General features: G+C 48.5%; 1 protein-coding gene across 1 annotated transcript in view; it reads right to left on the minus strand.

The window, feature by feature from the left end:
• PIK3C2B (phosphatidylinositol-4-phosphate 3-kinase catalytic subunit type 2 beta) overlaps positions 1 to 23,494 on the minus strand; it is a 692,267-nt gene that overhangs the window by 504,648 nt on the left and 164,125 nt on the right. Inside the window, exons 3-4 of the mRNA XM_085647698.1 lie at positions 14,244 to 14,398; positions 1,002 to 1,122 (exon numbers count right to left, since the gene is read on the minus strand). Of these exons, the coding sequence (XP_085503824.1) occupies positions 1,002 to 1,122; positions 14,244 to 14,398 (276 nt within the window). The remainder of the gene's footprint in view (positions 1 to 1,001; positions 1,123 to 14,243; positions 14,399 to 23,494) is intronic.

Raw genomic sequence — 23,494 nt, forward strand, 5'->3', positions numbered from 1 at the left:
CCCGGTCAGCCGAAGCCTAGGGCCATCTTATAAGTTCGGATACGACGTAAATTGGTCTTGGGGACGGTGACATTGTCACGTTGCTCCTTCTTCAATTTTTATACGTAGATAGGCTGCCTGTTTCTGTATATACACTGTTATTTTACCTGCAGCGTTCACACTTTACAAAAAAACTGGTGGTTCGCGTGCACCACAGAGGAGCGGGGGAGGGAGCGCGGCAGCGAGGCGAACGCGCGCTGCTGTGCGTGCTAGACACGGCCGGGAATGGGCGTTGCAAAGGCGGGACATGCGCCCTCCTTTGCCCAATCGTGTGCGTTTTTAAAAATTAAAAAAAACACACGAAAGCCAATGTCTGCCGGCGAAAGCCTGATCACACGCACGTGCGTGGGGTCAGCTTTCAAAACCCCCTTACAAGAGGTCTCGCGCTGCGCAAGCAGAGCTGCGCACTGCAACGCTAGGCGCGAGACCTAAAAACTCTTGAATCACCTACAAGATTATCAGCGTGTGCACTGGCCTACTTTGAGGAAAATCAAACTACTTCATGAAGCCAACACAACACCAAAGACCATAAAGCTGACATACCTGAAATCAAAAAAAAGTCAGAAAGAAAATCAAAGAACAAAGAGTTCTAAAACTGTGAGCAGAGGACATGTAAGAACAACTCTTGATTATTAGACTCACCCCATCAGTCCTGCAGTTCAGAAAGGAACTAAAGATACATCTCTTCAAGGACACCTCATCTCATTTATGTGGAACTTCCCAACTCTGCCAAACTCAGGCCCAACAATAAGACACCTTCCCTCACTACCATCAACCTCATTTGATGTACATAACCTTCAATCGTCCCCACCCTCTACTGTATGTGATCTTGAAACTTACCAATCACAAAACTACACACTTGCTCCTGAGCTATTAGTGTGCACCACAGGTACCAACATTTATATACATTTTACCTACAAAAAAAAAAGAAAATGAGCCACCAGGCTCTGTAAGAAACTCACTTCTGCAGGAACTCTTCCAGGCCGCATAGCTTCAGCACGTAGTCATTAACGTCGATGGTATGCAGCTCGTCATTGGTGTAACACAAGGTCTGGTAGATGAGAAGATCCACAGTGGAAGAACCTGAGAAGAAAAGGACAGGGTTGTCTCTTGGGACAGAGGCTGGGTCCCATCAGCTCCCTGCTGCTTCGACACAGGGAAAACCTGGGCACCAACAAATACTGTTCATTACCCAATCCCTTAAGTATTGGCACTGGCTAAAAATGTCAAATGGACCTTTCTGAAGGAAAGACAAAGTATAAATAGACATTACACTTACACTGGCGTCAACCAAGAGAAAAAAAAATTCATATAGGAGTTGACTTTCCCACAATTAGGGAAGAGGCTCCCAAGATAGAAGAACAAAACTGCCCTCCCATCCCCCACACAGAGAAAGAGTATCAAACTTTTTTCCGGATTCTGGGGTTTGTAGAGCACGTCTAGCACTACCAAATGTGAAATGTTGGTTCTCATCGGGATCCCGCATTCTGAATACTGGGACTGCACCAGTTAAGACTCCCTCAGTCCTCTACACTTACTATTAGTAGTTGCAGTGGTGCATTAAAGACTATGCCAAGAAATGTTATGCTTGTTGTTGCGCAGCATTCCACAAAAGCCTCTAAATAAATAGATTGTGGTGTGAGGGATGTTCACCAAAGAAAGATTATCCCAATCAATAAAGGTCATTCTCCTGCTAGAGGTACACTTTTTATTGGCCCTTGATGTAAACAAATGTAATCAACTATGTCTTTAACTCTTAAGACTCACAAGCTCTGGCCCCCAACAGGCTCAATGTAGCAGAACAAAACGTAAGAAGAATTGAAGTCCTGCCTGTGGAATCAATTGTTCTATTGTATCCTGTGTGGAGGGCTTTGTGAAGCACCGAAAACACTCCTGTGCTTCTGGTCCTCGAATGAAAGGCTACTTGTGTGAGGTTACACAGTCACTGGCCTAGGGTTATAATGAGGAGACCAGAGCAAAAACGGGTGACAAAATCTTGTTCACCAAAACACCAGATGAGCTACAGACCTCGGTGGTGGGGCAGAGCAGTGAAATATTAGGTAGTTGAGGTGCAATCTTCTGCTGTAGTTGCAAACCGCAGATAAAAATCGATATAGCTACAAATAAAAAGGTTTGCTCTATGTTACTTCGGTTTCTAACCTTCTAGTTATTTTTTACGCTGCCCACCAGTGTCTAGTAGCCTTCCTTCTGGAACACTGCTGGGACTCCTCGTCTTGGAGTTCCTGGGCAAATATTGTAGGCTGATATTCCTGCAACTATTGGTTGCAGTTGAATTTTCCTGGAGGGTGTCTTTGACATCTGGTATCTCATGGTCAGGGTTTCAAGGCGCAGTACTGGCCCATGACCAAGGACTTGAATTCCACTGCCACTGGTCGCAGTTAGGAGGGTTTCGGAGGACTCTGGCAAATATGATAAACTCACCCTCAGCAGGTAGATTTCTACTTTCAGCAGTAGGGTCACTGCCATCTTGAAGCTCAATTTGGACAAAGCTGATAGACTCCAACAAGAGGGGTGGGCTTTTTCTAAATAAGGCACAGAGAAACAGCGGCCAAAACTGCGGGGAGAGGGAGTGGCAAAGGGAACCAGTAAGGAGATTAGCTCATCAATTAGAAAGCAGGTGGTGAACTACCATATGGGGAAAAGAGAAGAAATGTGATGGACAGGCAGGTGAGACTGTCCTTACAAGAGAGAAAGCAGGTTCTTGCAGAGGAGGAAGACAGTACAAATTCATTCTATGTGTCATTTATAGAGCTTATAGCTAACCGTGGACATCCCAAGGCTATCAGTACGACATAGTCTGAACCAAAGTGCTCTAGAAGGGTAGGTTTTCAAACAAAAGCTTTAAAAGTTTAAGAAATTATAGTTCATTGTCCGCAGTGTGGTGGAGGGTGTTCCATAGCTTGGCCACATGGTAGCCAAAGGACCGTCACCCACTTCTCACCTTTCTAATGGTGGGGACCACTGCCTATCAAGCATTGGAAGAATTCTACTAAGAGTGTAGAAAGAAATCAAGAGGTCGCGAGATAGGGGGGGGCGGTGTCTGAACGGGCCTTGTGGGCTATGCAGAGAGCTTTGAATTTGATCCTATGAGCTACTAGGAGCCAGCGAAGGGATGCCAAGGCTGGCTGAGATGTGCAATATTCAGCAGAGTTCAGGCTGCTGAATTCTGTATTACTTTGCGTTTCCTGGTGAAATATTTTGAAGCTCCTAGATTAAGTGAGTTTCTATAGTCCAGGCGGGAGAGAATCAACATCTGGACCACAAGTCTTCTGGAGAGCAGAGGGAGCAAACGCAGGATTTTATGGAGCATTCTAAGATTGCTAGGACAGCTGGCAGAGAGCTTTGTTGCCTGGGCTTCCATAGACATAGATTTGTCCAGCCATACTCCCAGACTTTTTATAATCGTCTTGGGGCGGGAGGCGTACACAGGCATTCTGGCCATCCCAGTCTCTAGTGGGGATTGATATTGCTTCATCAGTTCAGTCTTATTCATTTATTTATTTATAAAGTTTTATATAGTGCGAACAAGATCCCAGGGGATATCAGAGCACTTTACATTCAAACTAGAACAGGAAACAACCACAGGAAAAAAAAAAACAAAAAAAAAAAAAAACACAAATTAACCATAAAGTGCACGAAAGTTCGCATTGAAGTTAAGTTAAACAAAGTACAGTGTAAGGACAGCAGAACAAAGAGTCAAAGAAAAAAGAAAAAAAAAAAATGTCAATGGGCCAAAGTGGGTAGCCCAATTACTGAAGGAGTTTGTTCATCAGGAATCTTTTGAATTCCAGTTTGAACACCGTTGTACTGCTGATTCTGCGTAATTCTGGAGGAAGAGAGTTCCATATCCTTGGAGCCGCACCCGAGAAGGCTCTGTGAGAGGTTCTCTTTTTGTTAAAGATAGGTGGTTTCAAAAGTAAGGTAGTAGCGCTTCTAGAGACTCTTGCACCACCAGATAGCTCAAGTTTTTGCGCCAGATACCTGGGCGTCTTGAGGTGGATTGCTTTGTGGGTCATCGTGGCAATTTTTAGCTGGATTCGTGCTTCAAAGGGGAGCCAATTTAGCGTTTTTAGGACTGGCGATATGCGCTCATTGCGTTTGGCGCCTGTAACCAATCTCGCAGCAGCATTCAGTGAAGCCCTTAGCGGAGCCAGGGTGTATTTGGGCAGGCCACAGAGGATAACACTGCCGTAATCTATTCTCGGTAGGACCAGCGATTGAACCACCTGCTTGAAATCCTTCAGTGGAAGGAAAGGTTTGATGTTTCTGAGTGTCCTAATCAAGTGGTTTGCTCCTTTACATGTAGTGCTGATATGATTTTTCATATTCAGGTTATTATCCATGGTGACTCCTAGAGATTTGGCTGAGTTTACGATGAGCGGAGTACGGTTGAAAGCAGTGAGGTGGCTCATCCAGAGGTCAAGATTGGGGGTGTACTTCTGAGGGGAGACAAGCAAGAATTCTGTTTTTGAGGTGTTGAGCAGGAGATGGTTCTCAGTTAACCAGTTTTGAGTATAAGTTAAGATGGTGTTGAGTGATATGATGTTTTCCGGGGATGAGATTTTCAAGTAGAGTTGCGTGTCATCGGCATACATGTGGAAATGAATATCCATGGAGGTAAGAGCGTTAGCTAAAGGTTCCAAACAGAGGTTGAAGAGGATAGGAGATAAAGCAGATCCTTGTGGGACTCCCATGAGAACGGGCGAAGGCTTGGAGAGAGAGTGATTTGCCTTGACTCTTTGCGATCTGTGATGGAGGAAGGACGAGAACCACTGTAGCACCTGATCACCAAAACCCATCCTGTTTTGCAGAATGGATAAGAGAGTGTCATGATTGACCGTATCAAAGGCAGAGGAAAGGTCAAGGAGGATCAGGAGGCAGGATTCATTTTGATCGAGAATCTTTAAAATGTCATCCATTACATGAGTGAGGGCCGATTCAGTGCTGTGCCCCGTCCGAAAGCCGGATTGATGTTGGTCCAAGAGCTGGTAGTTTTCTATGTGGGCACAGAGTTGGGCCTGAACGCATTTTTCAAGGAGTTTCGCAAGGGTGGGTATGTTGGAGATAGGTCGGAAATTATTGAGGTCTGTCCTATCAGCATAAGGTTTTTTTAGTATAGGGGATACTTGAGCTGCTTTTAAGCAAACAGGGATTGTACCTTGTGAAAGAGACGCATTACAATCCTTGTCCAGGTAGGGATGAGTGTATTCTTGATTTCCTTGAAAATGGAGGGGGGTAGCGGGTCACTGAAGTGGTTGGACGGGTTGATATTCCGGAGAATCTTTTTGATGTCTTGTTCACTGAGCGGGGTAAAGGTGTCCCAGGCCGCGTTGTTCTTAAGGGTCAGGGGGGTGGAGTTGAACTTTTCAGAGGGGACAGGTGGAGATGCGGCTCTGGAGGAGAGGAGTTCAGCGTTCTTAGCAGCGAGGTCTGATGATATGAGTTTAGATTTCTCAATGAAGAAAGAGGCAAGATCATCACAGGAGGGTGGACTGCTTCCAGGTTCCGATAGGTTTGGACCTACAGTTGATTGCTGTTTGACCAATTCAAAAAGTTTCTTGGGGCGGTTTGCCGCTTGATCTAATTGGTGTCTGAAATAGTTAGACTTGGCGTTCCTGATTTGTTTGTAGTACATGCTCCTAGAATCTCTTAGGAGTTTAAGTTGGTGCGAAGAGGGATTCGTTCTCCAGGAGCATTCAATTGCCCTAAGGTTGCGACGTTCCGTGTTTAGGTTTTCATTATACCATGGTTTGGAAATTTTAGTTGAAGCATTTTTATGTTTGAGTGGAGCAATGTCATTCATGATGTTGGAGATTGTCTCATTGTAGGAGTCAGTGAGTAATTGCACCTCCGTCAGGTCCGCTTGAGAGGAGAGGGCAGATGTACAGTGGGTGGCTAGCTCAACAGGGTTTACTAATCTAAGGTCCCTTTTCCAAATCTTTGATTTCGTTGGTTGGGCCTTCCACCGCTGTACCTCCTTGTTGATAAAAAAAAAGGATGCAGTGGTGATCAGACCAGTCACACGGGGTAATAGACTCCAAGGTGACGGTCTGCCCGTTCGAAATAATGAGGTCAAGAATTTTTCCTTTATTATGGGTTGGTTGGTCGCAATGCTGGGTCAGATCCTGATCACTTAGAAAGGTTTTGAGGCTAGAAACTGCCGGATCTATAGAGTTAGCCCAGTGCAGATTAAAGTCACCAAGGAAGATTTGGGACACGGCTGAGTCACTATTACTAGAAATGATTTCAAATAATTCCTCAATAAAGGGGAGATTGTCTCCTGGGGGGTGGTAGAAAGTGTGAAGTTTACAGACCGGTAGGTTCTTACTTGAGATGTTGAGACAGAGATATTCACAGGAGGAGGGCGCAGAGGACTCAACGGGAGAGATCGAGAGTGTGTTTCTATGAATACAGGCTAAGCCCCCGCCAAGTTTCCCAGCTCTGTCTAACCTAATAATATCGTGAGAGGGAGGTACTAGGATGTCGAGTATCGGAGTGGAAGCGGGATTTAACCACGTTTCAGTGAGGATGATAATGTCTAAGTCCAAGTGTTGTATGAGATCGAAGATATCAGTGGCGTGTTTACTGGCTGATCTGCAATTTAGCAGTACACATTTAATTTGTAGTGTCTTTGAGGAGGGTGGAGTCTGGGTGATGTTCACGTGAGTGAGGTTGATCTTATTGCTGATTCTGTTATTGATAGACGGTCCTCTATTTGGGTTAGAAAGAATGGGCTGTATTTGTCTCGGCGGGCTCCTGTTAGGGTTGGACCAAGTAGGGTAAGAGTTGAGCAGGTCCTGTAGCTCTGCGGACGCAAGGTAGGTCTCATATCTTCTAGGGCGGGAGGTGTCATTAGGTAGGGGAATGGATTTCATGGTGGAGGAAGGTAAAGGCTTCAACAGTGAAAAACTATCGCAAGATGGAGCATTAGACAGGTTAGCAGCGGTGAGGAAAGATCTTAGCATGGGGAAAAGGTCATTTGAGAGGGCTTTCAGGCTCTGTAGCTCGGATGTTAGAAGGTGCAAGTGAAGATAAATCTTCTCTAGGAGCGCCGCCCAGTCAGGGTGTTGAGCGAGAGGAGGAGAGTGGGGAAGGGAGTCTATCAGAAGGGGGAGGTCTCGGAGACTGCCTATAAGGTCCGAGGTGGTGGGCGGGAGATCCTGAGGAGGAAGATGGTCATATGAGTCTGACTGAAATCCAGGAGCTATTGAAAGTGAGGAAGGAGTCTTAGTGAGGGGGGAGTGATCGTTAGGCTGAAGGTTAGGACAAGGACGTAACCGAATGCTTGATGATGCCCGATTATGTTCAGAAGAGGGCATTTGCTTGGATTCTAGCCTCTTAGGAGACACCGGGGGAGGGCTGGGGGAAGATGACTCAGTAATAGGAGGCAAGGCAAGATGAATATCATGGGTAGTCTCAGGTCGGGGGTCAGATCGGCTCGAACTGGCAAGATGAGTGTCGGGACTCGATCGGTGTGGCGTAGCAACCTGGGATGGGACCCCTCTATGGTGAACAGGTGGTGAGGCGTGATTTAGATGGAGATGGGGAGATGGGCTTCCTAGCGTAGCGGGGAGTGGACTCGTCAGGTCCTGAGAGATGTGAGGGTGAGTCTGGGGGACAATGGGTTTAGAGGAAGCCGCGATTTTGAGTAGCGGGAAGATGTTGGTTAACTTAAGTAGATTGGCATTTGACGCTTGGAATAGGATGATACCATTGTTATAGAGGGTGATAGTGGTATTAGCGTTGAGTGAGGACGAAGGGGCAGTTGTGAGCTTGATACCATGAGGTGTTTTCTTAGAACTTGTTATTCTGAGCATAGAGTAGAAGACTTTACGCCAGCAAGCTCTTTTCCTGGTATAGAAAATAAGGTCATTTACCTTGGGACCAATGATAGTAGAGAAATATACATCAGAGATTAGAATTTCGGGCCAGGCCCTGAGAAGGTGATGCCTATATTTCTTGGTTGCATTTTTCGATAGGTTGGGTGGGTAGTTGATGATGGAAGCGTTGGAACCAGAGGGATCCGGAATCAGAACCATTGTGAGCAAAGTGACTATTGATCGGAGGATATGAATTGATGGTGGGTGGAGGAAGGTGTTCGCGTGGATGAAAGTAGACGCAATAGAGTGTGAAGACACCAACCAAAAGGCAACGAGGGATGGTTACCTGTGGAGAAGATATCAGCTTGCTAATCTAATATTTCTAAGGACCACCAGCTAAATGTTGATAAGCTATCACAGATGAAGAACATGAAAGCATATAGGAAAATAAAGGAGATAAGTTCCAAGGGTCCAGGGGTGGAGCCGTTAGAAGTGGGTTCCAGTAGCACCTTGACAACTTGGAATATTTAACTTGGGGAGTTAGAGGCGAGGTTGGTTTATGCATAAGAATAGGCAACTTGACCGGTTTTGATTTCGGAATAGCATTTCCTTATTGTGTCTCAATGGTGTGATTTGCTTGTTTCACTATAGTCTTATCTCCATTTTCTTTCAGCTGTTTTACACTCTTGTTTAAGTGTCTGTAAGTGAGGGGTATACCAAGGGGCAAATGTATCTTTGGCACTTTAAAGATTGAGTTTTTTTAAGTTTCTTCACCAGGTGTATTACTCGCCTATGCAGCTACACTGCTATGGGTTAAGAGAGGACGACCGTTGTCACGGATGTAACGCTCCCAATGCAGACTTTTTACACATGGCTTGGGCGTGCCCCAAACTGCAACCTTATTGGTTGGACGTAACTAATACCCTCACTCACACCCTGACTAAATGTATTCCTAACGCACCTTTGGTATGCCTTTTGGGCATTTATAAGATTAAACTGGCACGTAGGCGCAAATTCTTGGCGGTGGCACTACTGCTGGCTAAGCGACGAATTGCAATGAAATGGGGCAGCAAGTAGGTACCAAAATGTAAGGACTGGATTATAGATATGACGTATTGTAAAGCACAGTTAGAAACGTATGCGGAAGAGCTGCCACAAGCTTCTCGCCCACGGGATTTCTGGGATCTGTTGGTACAATACCTTAGCTCCACACAGGCGGAAGACTGGCGGTATACATAAAGAACTACACCGCTACTGGACAGTCCGTGCTGTTGAGCCCCTTTGCGTCTTATTAGCTGACCACTATGTGGGTCTGGTATACTAAATGCCATAGTCTGGGTTTTCCTTTCAAAAACATTCCTATTTGGTTTCTATTGGGACCTGCCTATCTTCTCTGTATGTTTCCTGATGTGGTAAACCAACCCAACAGCAAAACGTGGATGGTACGCCGGGTATAAGGCAACATGATTTATTTTGCAATGTACAATAATCTGAATATATGATTATCTAGAATGTAAACACTGTACTTTCTACGTCTGACCAAGAAATAAAATAATTTTTAACAAAGATTGCGTTTTTATGGGAATAATTTGATCGAATGATTGTGAGATTCACTGAGAGACCATGGTGTTTGCTACTGAGGGGGTCTGTGCCCAGGTCAGGACTGGTAATGTTAAAAGCATATTTTCACTTTTTATTATCTAGTTTAGACTAGCGGTCTGTCCATGTGCTTGGACTGGGGGAAGAATGTGGGATTTGAGAGTTGAGAACCATGGGATCATGAAATGGTTGGACCAAATTACAGGGGGCGGGTCCAGCAGGTTTAAGAGAAGACCGTAAAAATAGGGTTAAGCAAGTGGCGTTTGTGAGTGGGACCAGATACCATTTGGGAGAGCTGCATGGCAGCGGCTCGTGGGCCTACCAGCTCTTCTATGTGAATATTGAGATCTCCTAATATGGTGAAGTTGGGTTTTTTTCGTGCCAGATTGGCAATCATGTCGGGCAGGGCCTAGATAAAATGTCTGCAATAGCCAGGGGGTTCGTAAACATGTTCCCCTGAGAAGATATACATGGGGGACAGTGAGATGGCGAAGGTCCTGCTTTTACAGTCCAGGAGTTTAAGAGGATCCTGGAAACATCTAATGGCTTCCTTGAGTATTATGGCAATGCCCCAGCCCTCCTTATTCTCTTGGTCTTTCCGACAAATGCAATAGTCAGAGGGCAGGGCCTGGGTGAGGTCGGGTCCTGACTCTGCATGGAGCCAGGTTTCTGTCAGGAAGATCATGTCCAGTTTTTCCTCTGCTAGAAATGAAAAGAGTTCCACCATATGGCGTGGAAGGGATCTACAATTGATCATAAACGTGCCAGCTAGTCACGGCTGTATTGGCAGTCTTGGGACTGTGGGTGCAAGGGAGAGGCATAAAGCAGTTTTTACAGTGATATTCCCCCTTATGCAAATTGACTGAGTGAAGGCACTTATCCTTGATGTGTCCCTGAAGGGCTACCAATTGTGACGAAGAGTCAGTAACATTATTATTTGGATAGGTTTGGGCAGGGTCCCTGACCCGCGGTACCGTTTGGGCATGGACGGGCGCAAAATGGCTTTATTTTATGGTGCTGGCTGAAGAACGACTGGAGCGCCGACCCAGATGACGTCTTGCAGCGTCTTAGTTTCCCCCCAAACTCTGCCTTCCTGTTTGTAGAGTGCAAGGTATAATAGTATTTTCAATAAAGTGCAGATGCAGGTTCAAGTATTATTAACTTTTATAATCACTTCATTCAGGTAATTCAACGAATTTTAAAAAGCACTTTTAAAAAATCAGTGGTCTGCAGAAACACACGGTGGCAGCGCGTCACACTGACAAAGTGAGCATGCCCCGGGCTTCGTTTTAAATCCCTCAGGTTTCTCTCCAGGGGTAGATCAGAGCTCATAGCACACAAAAGACAGATAGACCAACATATAGGAAGGACTCCGCTTGCTAATAAAGACATAGAAATGGGGCAAGAAGGTGGCCATAGCCGAGAGACAGCCTTTTACCTAATCATATACCCTCTTCCTAGAGACCTCCTATCAATTTTTAGAAACATTTGGGAGGGCTTTCTGCAAACATTTTAAACTAGAGACAAACAGGAAAGATTCCATCCAGAGAGGGGAATACAAAGGCCGACCTCCCAAACACTTTCTCTTGCCACATGCACCACATCTGAGGGACGAGCAGCCTCAAACCTGTCATTACCAGATATTTATCCAAACAGTGAGTTTGCGGCCTGTGTGAAGCTCAGTGCCTGTGGCAGGACGGGATGCAGCGCTGTGGTCACTCAGCTCATAACTAGCTCACGGAGAGAAGGGTTTCACTACAGGGCTGCTCCTGCCACAGGCCGCCAACAGGACACAACCCGCGTGTCCGGATTTCAAGTCAAAGCCAAGAGCAGAGGCCACATGGAGCACCACCACATGGAGGCCACGGGGTCGGGGAGCACCACCACACGGAGGCCGAGGGGAGCACCACCACACAGAGGTCGAGGGGGGCACCACCACACAGAGGCCGAGGGGGGCACCACCACACAGAGGCCGAGGGGGGCACCACCACGCGGAGGATGGGGGGAGCACCACCACGCGGAGGAGGGGGGGGGGGAGCACCACCACGCGGAGGCCGAGGGGGACAACACCACGCGGAGGGGAGCATCACCACACGGAGGCCGAGAGGGACAACACCACATGGAGGCCGAGGGGGACACCACCACACGGAGGCCAAGGGGAATACCACATCACGGAGGCAGAGAGGAGCACCACCACACTAAGGCCGAGGGAGAGTACCACCACATGAAGGCCGAGGGAGAGCACCACCACAGGGAGGCCGAGGGGAGCACCACCACAGGGAGGCCCAGGGGAGCACCACCACAGGGATGCCCAGGGGAGCACCACCACACGGAGGCCGAGGGGAGCACCACCACACGGAGGACAAGGGGAACACCACCACACGGAGGACAAGGGGAACACCACCACACGGAGGACAAGGGGAACACCACCACACGGAGGCCGAGAGGGACACCACCACACGGAGGCTGAGGGGAGCACCACACATTGAGTGCGAGGGGAGCACCACCACACGGAGGCCGAAGGGGACACCACCACACGGAGGCCCAGGAGAACCACACCACACGATGTACACGTAGGGTGACCAACCGTCCGTAAATTTCAGGGACTGTCCGTTGTCCGTGAAGGATTCTTTAACGGACGCCATTTGTCCGTAATTTTAACCGGGCACCGATTGCACCACCCTAATGCCAGCACAGCTTCCACCCACCTCCCTGCTTGACTCCGATGCTGTTGAGGTCGGGTGTAACAGACTCCGATGCAGTACCAAAGCTCAGATACCCAGCAGCATTGGAGATGCACAGCGGGATGGCAACCCTCACAACTTCCGCCCTTGATGAGCTGTTAAGAGGTGCTTGAAGGTGACTGAGAGGGAGGGGCTAAAGCTTCAGGAGCATCTATTCAGATGCAAAAAGCCCTGAATGCGTCATGTCTCTGCAATTTATAGGGGCCTCACACATTCCCTTTCTGCCCAGGGCTCCAAACATCCTAGAACCGGCCCTGATTACCCCGAGGCAGCACATGGTTCTATTCACAGAGCTTAATTACTGTCACTAAATTATAAGCACACATGCAGTCTATAATGTAGTACAATAAAGAAATGGCACAATCGCACCCACACTGATTAACAAAGTATGGAGGACAATCAGTTAAATCAGTTCTCTTGGAGTATCTCCTTTAAGTACTGTATATCACAGTGGGGGATGGCAAAACTAACATTTTGAGAAGAGAGCCTGTCTTCTCTTGTCTTGTCCAGGAGGGGGGTGAGGAGCTCTACCCCACCCTGCAAGAGACCAAGATGATATTAGAATACTGCATGCCCACCCCTGTGCCCACCCTGGTGGATCCTGTTCCCCCTCCTGTGATGGCTCCTGCCCCCCACCCCCAGTGATGGCTCCTGTCCCCCCCATGTGGTGGCTCCTGTCCCCCCTCCCCCGCCTGTGATGGCTCCTGTCCCCCCTGTGGTGGATCCTGTCTCCTCCTGGGTGGCTTCTGTCCCAGTCCTGGAATGGCTCCTGCAGCGAGGGTGAAGTTCTTGATGGGCCTCTTCTCAAAAAGGCTCAGCTCAAAATTAATATGAAAAGGTGGGCAAGTGAGTAAGTGAAGGGATGGGTGGATGGCTGGATGAATTAGTGAAAGGGTGAATGGATGAATGAAAGATTGAATAGATGGATAATGAGAGGATGGATGGATTGATAAGTGAGTGGAAGGATGGATGAGAGAAAAGGTAAATAGCTGGATGTATGGGTGTAAGGGTAGCTGGATGGGTAAAAGGGTGGATGGATGAGTGAAAAGGTGGATGGATGAGTGGGTGGGTGGATGGATGAGTGAAATGATGGATGGATTGATGAATTGATAAGTGCAAGGGTGAATGGATGGACGGATGAGTGAAAGGGTGGATGTAAGGATGGATGAGTGAGTGAAAGGGAGGGTAGATGGCCAAAAGGATGAATAGATGAGTGAAGGAGTGAAAGGATAAATGGATGAGAGAAAGGATGGATGAGTGATAGGGTTAATGGATGGATTCATGAGTGGATGAGTAGATGGATGGGTGGATGGAAGGAAGGATGGCTAAGTGAAAGGGTCGATGGAGAGAGAAAGGGAGGATGGATGGATGACTGAAAGGGTGGATGGGTGGAAGGATGAGTGACTGGGTGGATGGATGGATGAGTAAGAGAAAGGATGGCTGGATGGGTGAAAGGGTAAATGGCTGGATGGATGAGTGAATGGATGGATAGGGTGAAAGGGTGGATGGATGGATAATGAATAGATGAGTGAAAGGATGGATGAAGGGATGGATGAGTGAAATGATAGATGGAAGGATACATGATGGATAGGTTTGCAAATGGTTGAATATGTTTGGATATGGCTGGGCTTACTTATATACTATTGCGCGACCTCCTCTGATGTGTCTGTAAACCTTACCTATTGTCCTGAAGTTTTGTCCTGAATTTTGACCTCCTGTCCTGAATTTGTGTCCTGAATTTTGACCCTTTGTCCTGAATTTTTACACTCACCGTCCTGAATTTGCACCAATACCAGTTGGCCACCCTATGTACACGGTTTGCGAAGACCCCAGGCCTAGAGGACCTTAAAACACTTTCAAGAGTCCGCTGACATGTGACTGACTCTACCCCAGCGCTCCCACGGAGATCTACTTCTAGAAAGTATTGTGTAGGTATGGGCTAGTCCCATGAGTAAGGCAGTTTACTCCTGTGAAGAAACTGGTGTTGTGGGTGCACAGTGTTTGCGCATGTCACACTTACAGTCGCAGGTGAAGGTGAGCGGCTCGGGGAGGCTCGCGTACACAATGGTCACCTTCAGGCTGACGCCGAGGCCCAGGTGCTCGAAGCTCAGGTTCACCGGACTCCAGACAAAGCCGGTGCTGGTGAAGTCTCTGCTGCTGTGGTCCGAGTGCAGCCTGCGGGCGGGAAAAGAAAGTGAGTGAGACCGCAACGCCACTGGAGGAGGCAATGAAGAGCGCGTGCAAAAGGACAGGCACTGAGGTGAAATAGACAGGAGGCAAGCATAAGGGGTCGGCCGGATAGGGGATGGGGTTTAGTAAAGGGGCGGAATTTAGGGGAACATAAGAGTCGAGAGAATTGTGGAGGAGATGAGATGGAGGCGAAAATATGGGAAGAGGAGCAAACTGGGGAAGGAGAGCGACTGGCGCAGAAATATTGGAGGTAGAGCGGGTCCAAGAGAGAACATAGGGAAGAAAACAGAGGGAAGGAAGGAGAAAGATAATGACAATCATACCGGCCTTTCAGGCCAGTCAGCATGTGGCCACGTGCTACGTCAAGGCTGCGGCGCCAAACTAGTCAGTGCACAGAAGGAACTGACACACCAACAGTCACCCGGCGCCTTCCGCCATCTGTAGGTCGCCAGGAAAAGGAGGTAGCTACCACTCCTCTCCCCAAACTAATCTGTGGATCCACAGGACAGGGAGGCAAATCGACGACATGCCACTCACTCTGTCAGACAGTAGGAGAGAGACAGATCACACTGGTGCCACAGATCACATCACACCCACTCTGAGAAAAGAGAAGATCACACACCAAACTGGTGCATATCACATCCCACCCATTCATTGGGTAACGAGAAGAGAAGGGGGTGTGAGGGGCGCAGATCACACAAGAGATGCAGCAGATCACAACTGGCACACAGGACAGGAAGGTAGAACAGCGGGGAAAATGGAGCAAATTGCACCCGCAACATTAATGTCCACAAAGCAGACTGAGGTAGTTGGTGGGGTGGAAGCAGGTCGCATTTCATCCCAACAGTGGACAGACGGGGAATGGAAGCATATCACACATTTGCAGGGTGAGCATATTTTCAGACCCAAAAACTGGGGCGGTGACAGACATAGTAGCCCCCTGATCAGTGAGTGACACTTCACATTATATTTTATGTTTAAAACGTTTTTTATTGAGACAAAACAAACCATGGGGGAGGGGGATAGGAGGCAGGATACATGGAATACAGTCAAAGAAGAAGGGATGCATCTCCAGAGGGTTGGCAATAGGTGGCGCGGTGGCTCAGAGGGAAGAACACAGTAACTGAACGCTAGAATTACAAGCTGTGGAGTCCCACGCGCGTATCCGACACCCCAAAGCTGAGCAAGAGCATCCCCCCCCATCAACACCTCAACAGAACACAATCCCCCCCCTCCCATCCCCCCTCCTCCCAGTAACAAAACAACAACACTCCCCCCTCCCCCCCGTCCTATGGTCCCGCATCAAAGCAGCCCTAACCAGGAAGCCCCGCTCCCCCCCCCCTCCCCGGGGGTCCCCATCTCACATGTAAGCTAGTCCGCCGGGGTCACCGGCGGCCTCAGCCTGAGAAGCCTAAGGTACCTCGGGCAGGTGAGCTCCCGGAATTCGGTGGACAGCAGCGCTAGAAAGGGTTGCCATAGCTCTTCAAATTGGTCTATCTCCCCCGCAACCGCAAGCGACAGCTTCTCCATCCCCAGCACATGCCAGAGCCTATGCAACCAACCGGTGATGGAGGGGACGGTGGATGTGCGCCAGTGGATTAGGATGTTCTGAACCGCAGACCCCAGCGCTATTGCAATCTGCCTACCCCTGCGGGACTTCAGTGGGTACATTAGGTCATTGGGGAGGCCCAGCAGGACATACGCCGGGAGTCGCGGCAGCTCTATCCCAAAGTGCTCATCCACCTCGTCCAAGACTTCTTTCCAGTAGGCGGTCAGCACTGGGCAATCCCATAGAATGTGTGTAAGGGTACCTTCCTGCCCGCAGCTCCGCCAGCACCCCTTGTCAGTGTGTTTATGCATTTCATACAGTCTCTCCGGGGTGTAGTACCAGTATGTGGACACCTTAGTGAATGTCTCCGTAAGGCCCGTGTGATATGCAGAGTGCCGAGCCCGATACGCAATTTTGTCCCATTCCTTGTGGCTGAGTGTCCTACCCAATTCCCTGTGCCAGCGCTCCCTCCCCGGGTTGTAGTAGTGAAACGGCGGGGGTTGTAGGTGTTTGTACAGATCAGTGATCAGTTTAGCGTCGGAGGTCCGAGTAGCCAACCACCGCTCGTACGGTGTGATTGGACGGGCAGCGGTGGCCCGCACCTGAGGCTGGATGGCCCAATGCCGAACTTGCATGTAGCGCAATCTGTCCAGCTCCGTCAGGCCGAACTCCTGGCGGAGTTGCTGAAAAGGAACCACGCCTTCCGGGCCATAGATCTGGAAGAGTGCCCTGCAGCCCGCCCGTACCCAGTGGGAGAAAACCCCCGGCTCCATCCCTGGGGAGAAGTCCGGGTTGCCCGTAATGGGCGTGAGCGGCGAAGGGAAGGTGGTAAGGCCCCGGGTCTCGCAGACCGCGTCCCACACACGCAGGGGGACCCGCGTAACAAAGGAGTGAGTGACACTGACTGAAGGGGTGCAGTACAGCTCCGAACGACATAGTACTACACAGCCACATACCACAAACCTTTACAAAACCTACCAATAAGAAAGACAAAAGCAGACCGGCGTTTCAGGGGTTGTGCACTTAGTTCCATTTCAAAATGTTTTGACTAGCCTAGCCAAGGAAAGACAGGAGATCACAAGCTGTCTAACAACACACACGAACCACTAATTCTGTACACTTTCTTTTCCACCCAGGGGTACATGGTCCTGTATTATAATTGTAAACAAGATTACAAGTAATAGAAAACACCTTTTTTAGGTCTCGCGTGGCGTTGCAGCGCAAAGCCCTGCTCGCCTCGTCGAGATTTATTGTTAACGAGGACTTTCAGAAGAGGGCTCGAAGCCCCGCCCCTCATTTCCATTGGCTGGCGTCACCGTTTATGCTAAACTGTGGCCTGTCACTGGAAATGAGGGTTTTTTGTAGATGCTCCTTTTGCCTCCGATCCGGACTGGGTCGCCTGCTTTGCTGTTGTCACAAAGCACTTTGTTATCTTTATGGGGCCATGTGTTTCTAATTGGAAACACATGGCCCCATAAAGACAGATCCCCATGCTCCGGCTGCAGCGCGGTCCTCTTTCACTTTCGGGACCGCGCTTGTTATGTCTTTGAAAGCTTTCTCGAACACTAGACACTGTGCCTAAAACATAGCGGGTCACGCTGTGATGGTTCTTAATTAATGAGAGGCAGCGTCTTATCCTAAAACAGACACTATTCGCACCATAATTCAAACACAATTCTTGTCAGAGTATATTTACACGGTTCCTGACAGTCTGCTGCACGCGCTAGTGGACACATGACTTAATTTGTGGTTTCCAATTAGACTTCCGGGGTCCGTCAGTGGCAGCGGGTTTAGTTACTCTGCTGGCAGGAGACGGAAACTCTTCCTATCCGGCATGACATGACCAGACTGTGTCCCCTTTAACACCGGGGAAAGTCACAACTAGGAAACATCAGCAATTGGGGCGTGAGGGAAAAATCACGACAGCTTTGCAGATCTTGGTGGCTTCCAGTCACCCTCTCGAAGTAAAGTGAACGTGTTAATTTTCAAAGTACGCAAGAGTTCATAAAAAAAAAAGAGCCTATGCTTGACAGGATCGTAGAGTGCCCTTACGGGCTATGTGCGCCAAAAAGCTGTGTCTGACAGCTGTGTCAGAGAAAACCACCCCGTCAACGTACCCCTGCCCTGCAAGTGCGCCACCTAGGCCCCAAGATGGCACCCTCCTCGTATAATTCCAGCCGGTGCCCCGGCTGTCCTCTGTCTGCACAATAGGACGCACTCTCACTATCACAAGATGCCTCCCCAGTCAACAATGTGCAGCGCAGTGATGCTGGAAGGATGCAATTGGCCCCATTACAAGCAAAGGTCGGGAAATGGCCATCTGACCGCTGGATGCATATGGAAATACCGCAATAACCAGTGTTTAGTGCGCCCCTGACTCTCTGTGCCACTGCACGTGTTGCACCATTCATTGCTAGGCCCTTGGTTCATTGTTCGACATGGTGTTTCTACCTACTTCTTTATGGAATCCCCACCCGGCAGGACGTCAGTGTCAATAAATTCCCTCCTTTTCAACTGAAAGAGGCCACACTTGGGAGTGAGGATGTATGTGTGTGGTGGGGTGTAAGCTGTACTGGTAAGAGCTATATCTCCAGCTACCCAATGCCATTTAACTGTGTTTATATTTAGGATGTTGCTTATAATGTATGTTTCTATTTGTATTCATTTTAATTCATGCCATAGTAAGGCATTGGTGTCGGCATAGGGCACGGTAGGTCATGTCTGCCAGTGGAATGCGGCTCAGGTGTAGGCGAGGAGGTGCATCATTTGCATATAGCCCCTCTTTATCTTCAGTCTGCCCTGGTCCCCCGCACCAAACGCTGTTGGTCTTCTATTCCGGTCAGCCCTCTTCACCCCAGCACCCTAGTACCCATTGTTTGGGCCACTGGAATTATGCGAAAGAGGAGGACACACTTTATGTGGCAGAATTCGCGGAATTATGCTGTAAGAAAAAGCTAATTTTACCTCATAATGCGGCCCGTTTCGAGGCAGTAGAACTTCACAATTGTACCATTTTTACATATGTAAAAACCTTATTGTCAAAGGTTCCACCCCATTAATGGAAAATGCAACAAATGCGGTAAAATCCGTAATTATGTGGAAAATCCCGCTGCCGACAGAGTCGCAGTTTCGGTGGCCCTGCTCATAGTGCACCAGACTCTCTCATTGCAGATTCTACCCTCCCTGCACTCCTCAGTGGGCAGCAAGGCCACACTACCCGCGCCGGCGCCCGTTCGTTTCTGTCTCTCAGACACGATTCCACTCCTCGCAGCAGCTGTGGGGGTGGGGCACAGCTGGATCCCACGGAAGCACGACCGGCACCATGGAGTTTTCTAATTATTCCATATCAAGGGCGCACGGGACACGACGGCGATCAGTGAGTGACGCGCGCAGCAGCCAAAAGGGACTCAGGAGTCCAGCTGTGCTGCGCCCCCCCACTTATCCCGATGACACCCCGTATATGCAATACACAGTCTTTACTGGCACTACAAGTCTCACGAGCGTTGGTACTTTTCTTCAGGTGGTTTCCTGAAAATTCCGAGTTTTAATTGTCTTCACGCTTCTGGTGACATGAAGAGACATGTAGACCCCCAAAAGAGAGAAATCCGTGGTCTATATCCCTGCTCCCGTTTATTTGACGTGCATTTGTACACACAGATACAAATATTGGATACATATCAAATGTTTAGGTACACCAGAGTGTAGCTAAAGTGAAACATAGATTTGTTGTTTACCCAAAATGGACCTTTTCGTAGGTGCAGTTGGCGTTTTACATGCACAGAAAGATACTACATATTCAGCAACAGTGTACCCTGCTCTACACATAGATTAGGATCACCCGATGCAACAGCTCTACCTCCGTCTTCAGATACACACATAGAATAGGTATACCAAAGAGAGAAAGTGACCCTTTGGCTTGATTCAACCAAAATGGGACTACAGTACGATTTCTACATACATTATAGACAGGCACCTGAGACCCCACCTGCATATGATCAACATATAACGTTTTTATACGAATGACAATAGATTCAGGGCCAGACAAAAATCAAATAAGAGAGCCATTAATAATATTCCGCAGAGCGTATTCCAAAGAGAACCATACATTCTCCCCCCCCCCCCCCCCCCAAAAAAAATGGGCCTCTTTGTAGGTGTAGTTGACGTTTTGGTCCTATTCCAACAATACTCCTGGACTATCATCTGAACAATACATGGTGTGGGTCGTAATATACTCGGTTAGTGGTGCTGATAATGCAATGGCAAGAATCATAGCTAATAAATTCATATCTCGCACCCTTGCATTTTGTAAACATCTCTCAACAACACCAGCAATCATATCAACAATCCTATAGCCAGCAAGGTCTACAAAAATGGACAAATTATACTGAGTAAATCACAAATTTCTCTATACAATGTAATGGTTTTATTAATTATTCCCAAAAAGATTCCATTTGTACACTGCAACAGGACTCCAGTCCCTAAACCTTCACCGTTCTTGAGGTGCAAGGTGGTGTACGAGGTGGATCCCTCATTCTGGTTACCTGGATAAGCCCTTTAGAGTGCTGTCATCCTTCCGCAGCGAGGGACATGAGCATTGCTGCCACAACGGTACTAGTAGTCCTAGAACCACCACTGTTCTTGTAGAGCAAGTAGGCACAGGAGGCGGGCCGTTCCTCAAAGTTGCCTGGACAAATGCTTAAAAGCACTGTCATCCTCCCGCAGCAGGGGGCACGCCCAGGTGAACCACAGACCAAGGGTCGGCCTATCCACAGCAGGGCCTCCACTCTAAGCTCTGAGATTCTGCAGGTATGAAGGTGGGTCCTTGTGACAATGGATAAAGGAAAATCAACTTTGCCAGAGAACAATCCCTGCCCTCGGCATAATTCCATAGTGAACTTTTTGTCTTGTGTGATGAAGGTTAGTAACATATAGAAACATAAATGGGTGTAGGAGTGATTCAAAAACAAAAACATAAATAAAAGACATTGTCATTTGCAATGCCAATATCTCAAACTCGGGTAAATGCGAGACCTGTTGCATTGCAAATGCTTGTTTTAAAAGAGGGCTGGGTTAGCTTCTGTGTGGGTTTCTATAAAGGTGGAGATAGAAAGATGACCAGCGACTAATAATTGAATTATTTTCATATCGCAATTGAATCAAAAATAAAAGGGCCCCATCTCAGACTGGATACCAGATTTCCACAAACCTCTGCTAGGTGAAACGATTCAGAAAACAAAACACTCCTTCTCCCATGCTGTTATGAGCCAGAGAGGCAGGCTTCACACCAGCTGATGGACTCACGTGACACCAATTCACCCCTGGTTAAAATCTGCTGTGCAGTGAGGTGTGGTAGCAGGATGTATGATGGTACAACGATGTCTGAACCACACGGTCTCAACCACGATCGCGTCTTTACCACACATGCCTTTACCACGCAATCTCGTGGTAAATACATGATTGGTAAAGGGACATGTGTGGTTAAGATCACACCACTGCCCCAGCCCTGAAAACTGCCCTTTTCCCCCACACCCCAAAAATTGACCCAGTGCCCTTAAAACAACCCAAGCCCCGCGCTGAGCCCTAAAAACTGTCCCCTATACCTGTAAACCCACCCGACCCAGCCCCCCCTGCTCTGAGGCCTAAAACTGCCCCAGCCCTAAAAACTATCCCTTACCCGCCCTGAGCCCTAAAAGCTAGCCACCACCAGTGGTGTAACGAAACTTGAGGGGGCCACCCCGCAAAGTACATGGAGGGGGGCCCCCCATGCTCAGGACCCATTCAGGAGCTCTCAGGCCAGGGCCCCCTGAAGCTTGCCCCCCCGCACCACTGAGTGTGCGGGGGCTATTGTTATGTTACTGGTGAGAGGATAGGTGAATGAGTGGGTCTGGTAGCTCAGTGGACTAATGCGTCAACTGTAGGGGCTTGTGTTTGACCTCATAGTCACATATTCAACTCCCAGCGGGTCCAGTCAGACTTTCATCCTTCTGGGGTCGATAAAATGAATACCATTGAGTTGGGTAACAATAAACATCTGTTATTCAACGCCAAGACACTCTTCTGCATGAACGTGTGCTTTACAAATACATATGTTATGTGAGAGGATAAGTAAGTGAGAGGATATACATGGGAGGATGAAAGGATGACAGAGTAAAGGGACATTTTAGAGGATGGATGGATGACTGAGTAAATGGAAATCTGAGGAAAGGTGAAAAGATGATAGAGTAAATGAAAATCTTAAGGGATGGATAAAATGGCCAATGGATGGAATGGTGAACGATTGAAAGTTGGATGAAATAATGATTGGATGACAGAATGTAAAGGTGAAATGATTGATAGCAGAAGGTGGATGGGAGGGTGAAAGGATGAAGGAATAGATGCTTGGATGGAACAGACAAAGGAGCACTTCTAGGGTGTTTTGGACTCACTTGCTGCGCTTGCTTGGTGCCATCAGAGCTCTGGTTCAAAGTGGTAGGATATTTTAATTTTCTGGCTACTCCGTTACACACAGGCATGTCTCTCACTCTGCATTCACCCAGCCCCTCCTCTTTCCATGCATTCAGACAGACGTGCCTCTCACCCTGCATTGACACAGTCACACACTCCCCCTGAACTCACATGACTCACACTCTACTTAAGCGAGCATGCCTCCCACTTTGCACTCACGTGGGCACACCACCCACCCAGTTCTCACACAGGCACACCACTCACCCTGCACACACACACACTGACATCACTCACTCTCTGCTCACATAGGCACCCCTCTCACCCTGCACTCACATGGGTAGACCGCTACTCACTCACAGCAGTACACCCCTCCTTGTGCACTCACATAATAACATCCTCCCCCGTGCACTCACCAAGGTTTATCTCTCATCATGCATTTACAAGGGCTCAAATATCCCCCTTCATTCTCCTTGGCTCCCATGCATCTACAAGAGCTGAGATCTCACCATACACTCACATAGGCTCACCTCTCACCATGCACTGATGCACACTCACCTTTCACCATGCACTAACATGGGTACGCCTCTCACCCTTCCTCCACACAGACTCCTCTCTCACATAGGCATACCACTCACCCCGCATGAACATCAGCTCACGTCTCAACCGGCACTCATAGAGGCACACCCTGCATTCACAAGGTCTGAAGTGCATTCACAGAGGCCCCCCTTTCACACGGCTCAGCTGTCACTCTGCACTCACATGGGCTTAAACTTCACTCGGCGCTCGAACATGTACATCATTCACCCTCCGCTCAGTCACACCTCTCACACTGCATTCCCAGCCACATCTCTCACAGCCTCCACTCACATACACATCACTCAACCAGCACTTTCACCTGGCACTCGCAATCACTCCTCTCACCCTACAGTCACATCTGTCCGATCGCTCACGTGCACACACATGACTCCACAGACGATCTTCGGCAGAGGTTGACAAGCGCGAAATATAATGAAGCGCGCATTTAGGACTCGGCCCCCCGGGCGCCCGGGCATGCCCTCATCGAAGAAGTAAACAGGACGGCAGCCTCA

The sequence above is a fragment of the Triturus cristatus genome, chromosome 1_1 (genome assembly GCF_964204655.1).
Source record: "Triturus cristatus chromosome 1_1, aTriCri1.1, whole genome shotgun sequence".
NCBI classification, from domain to species: Eukaryota; Metazoa; Chordata; class Amphibia; order Caudata; family Salamandridae; genus Triturus; species Triturus cristatus.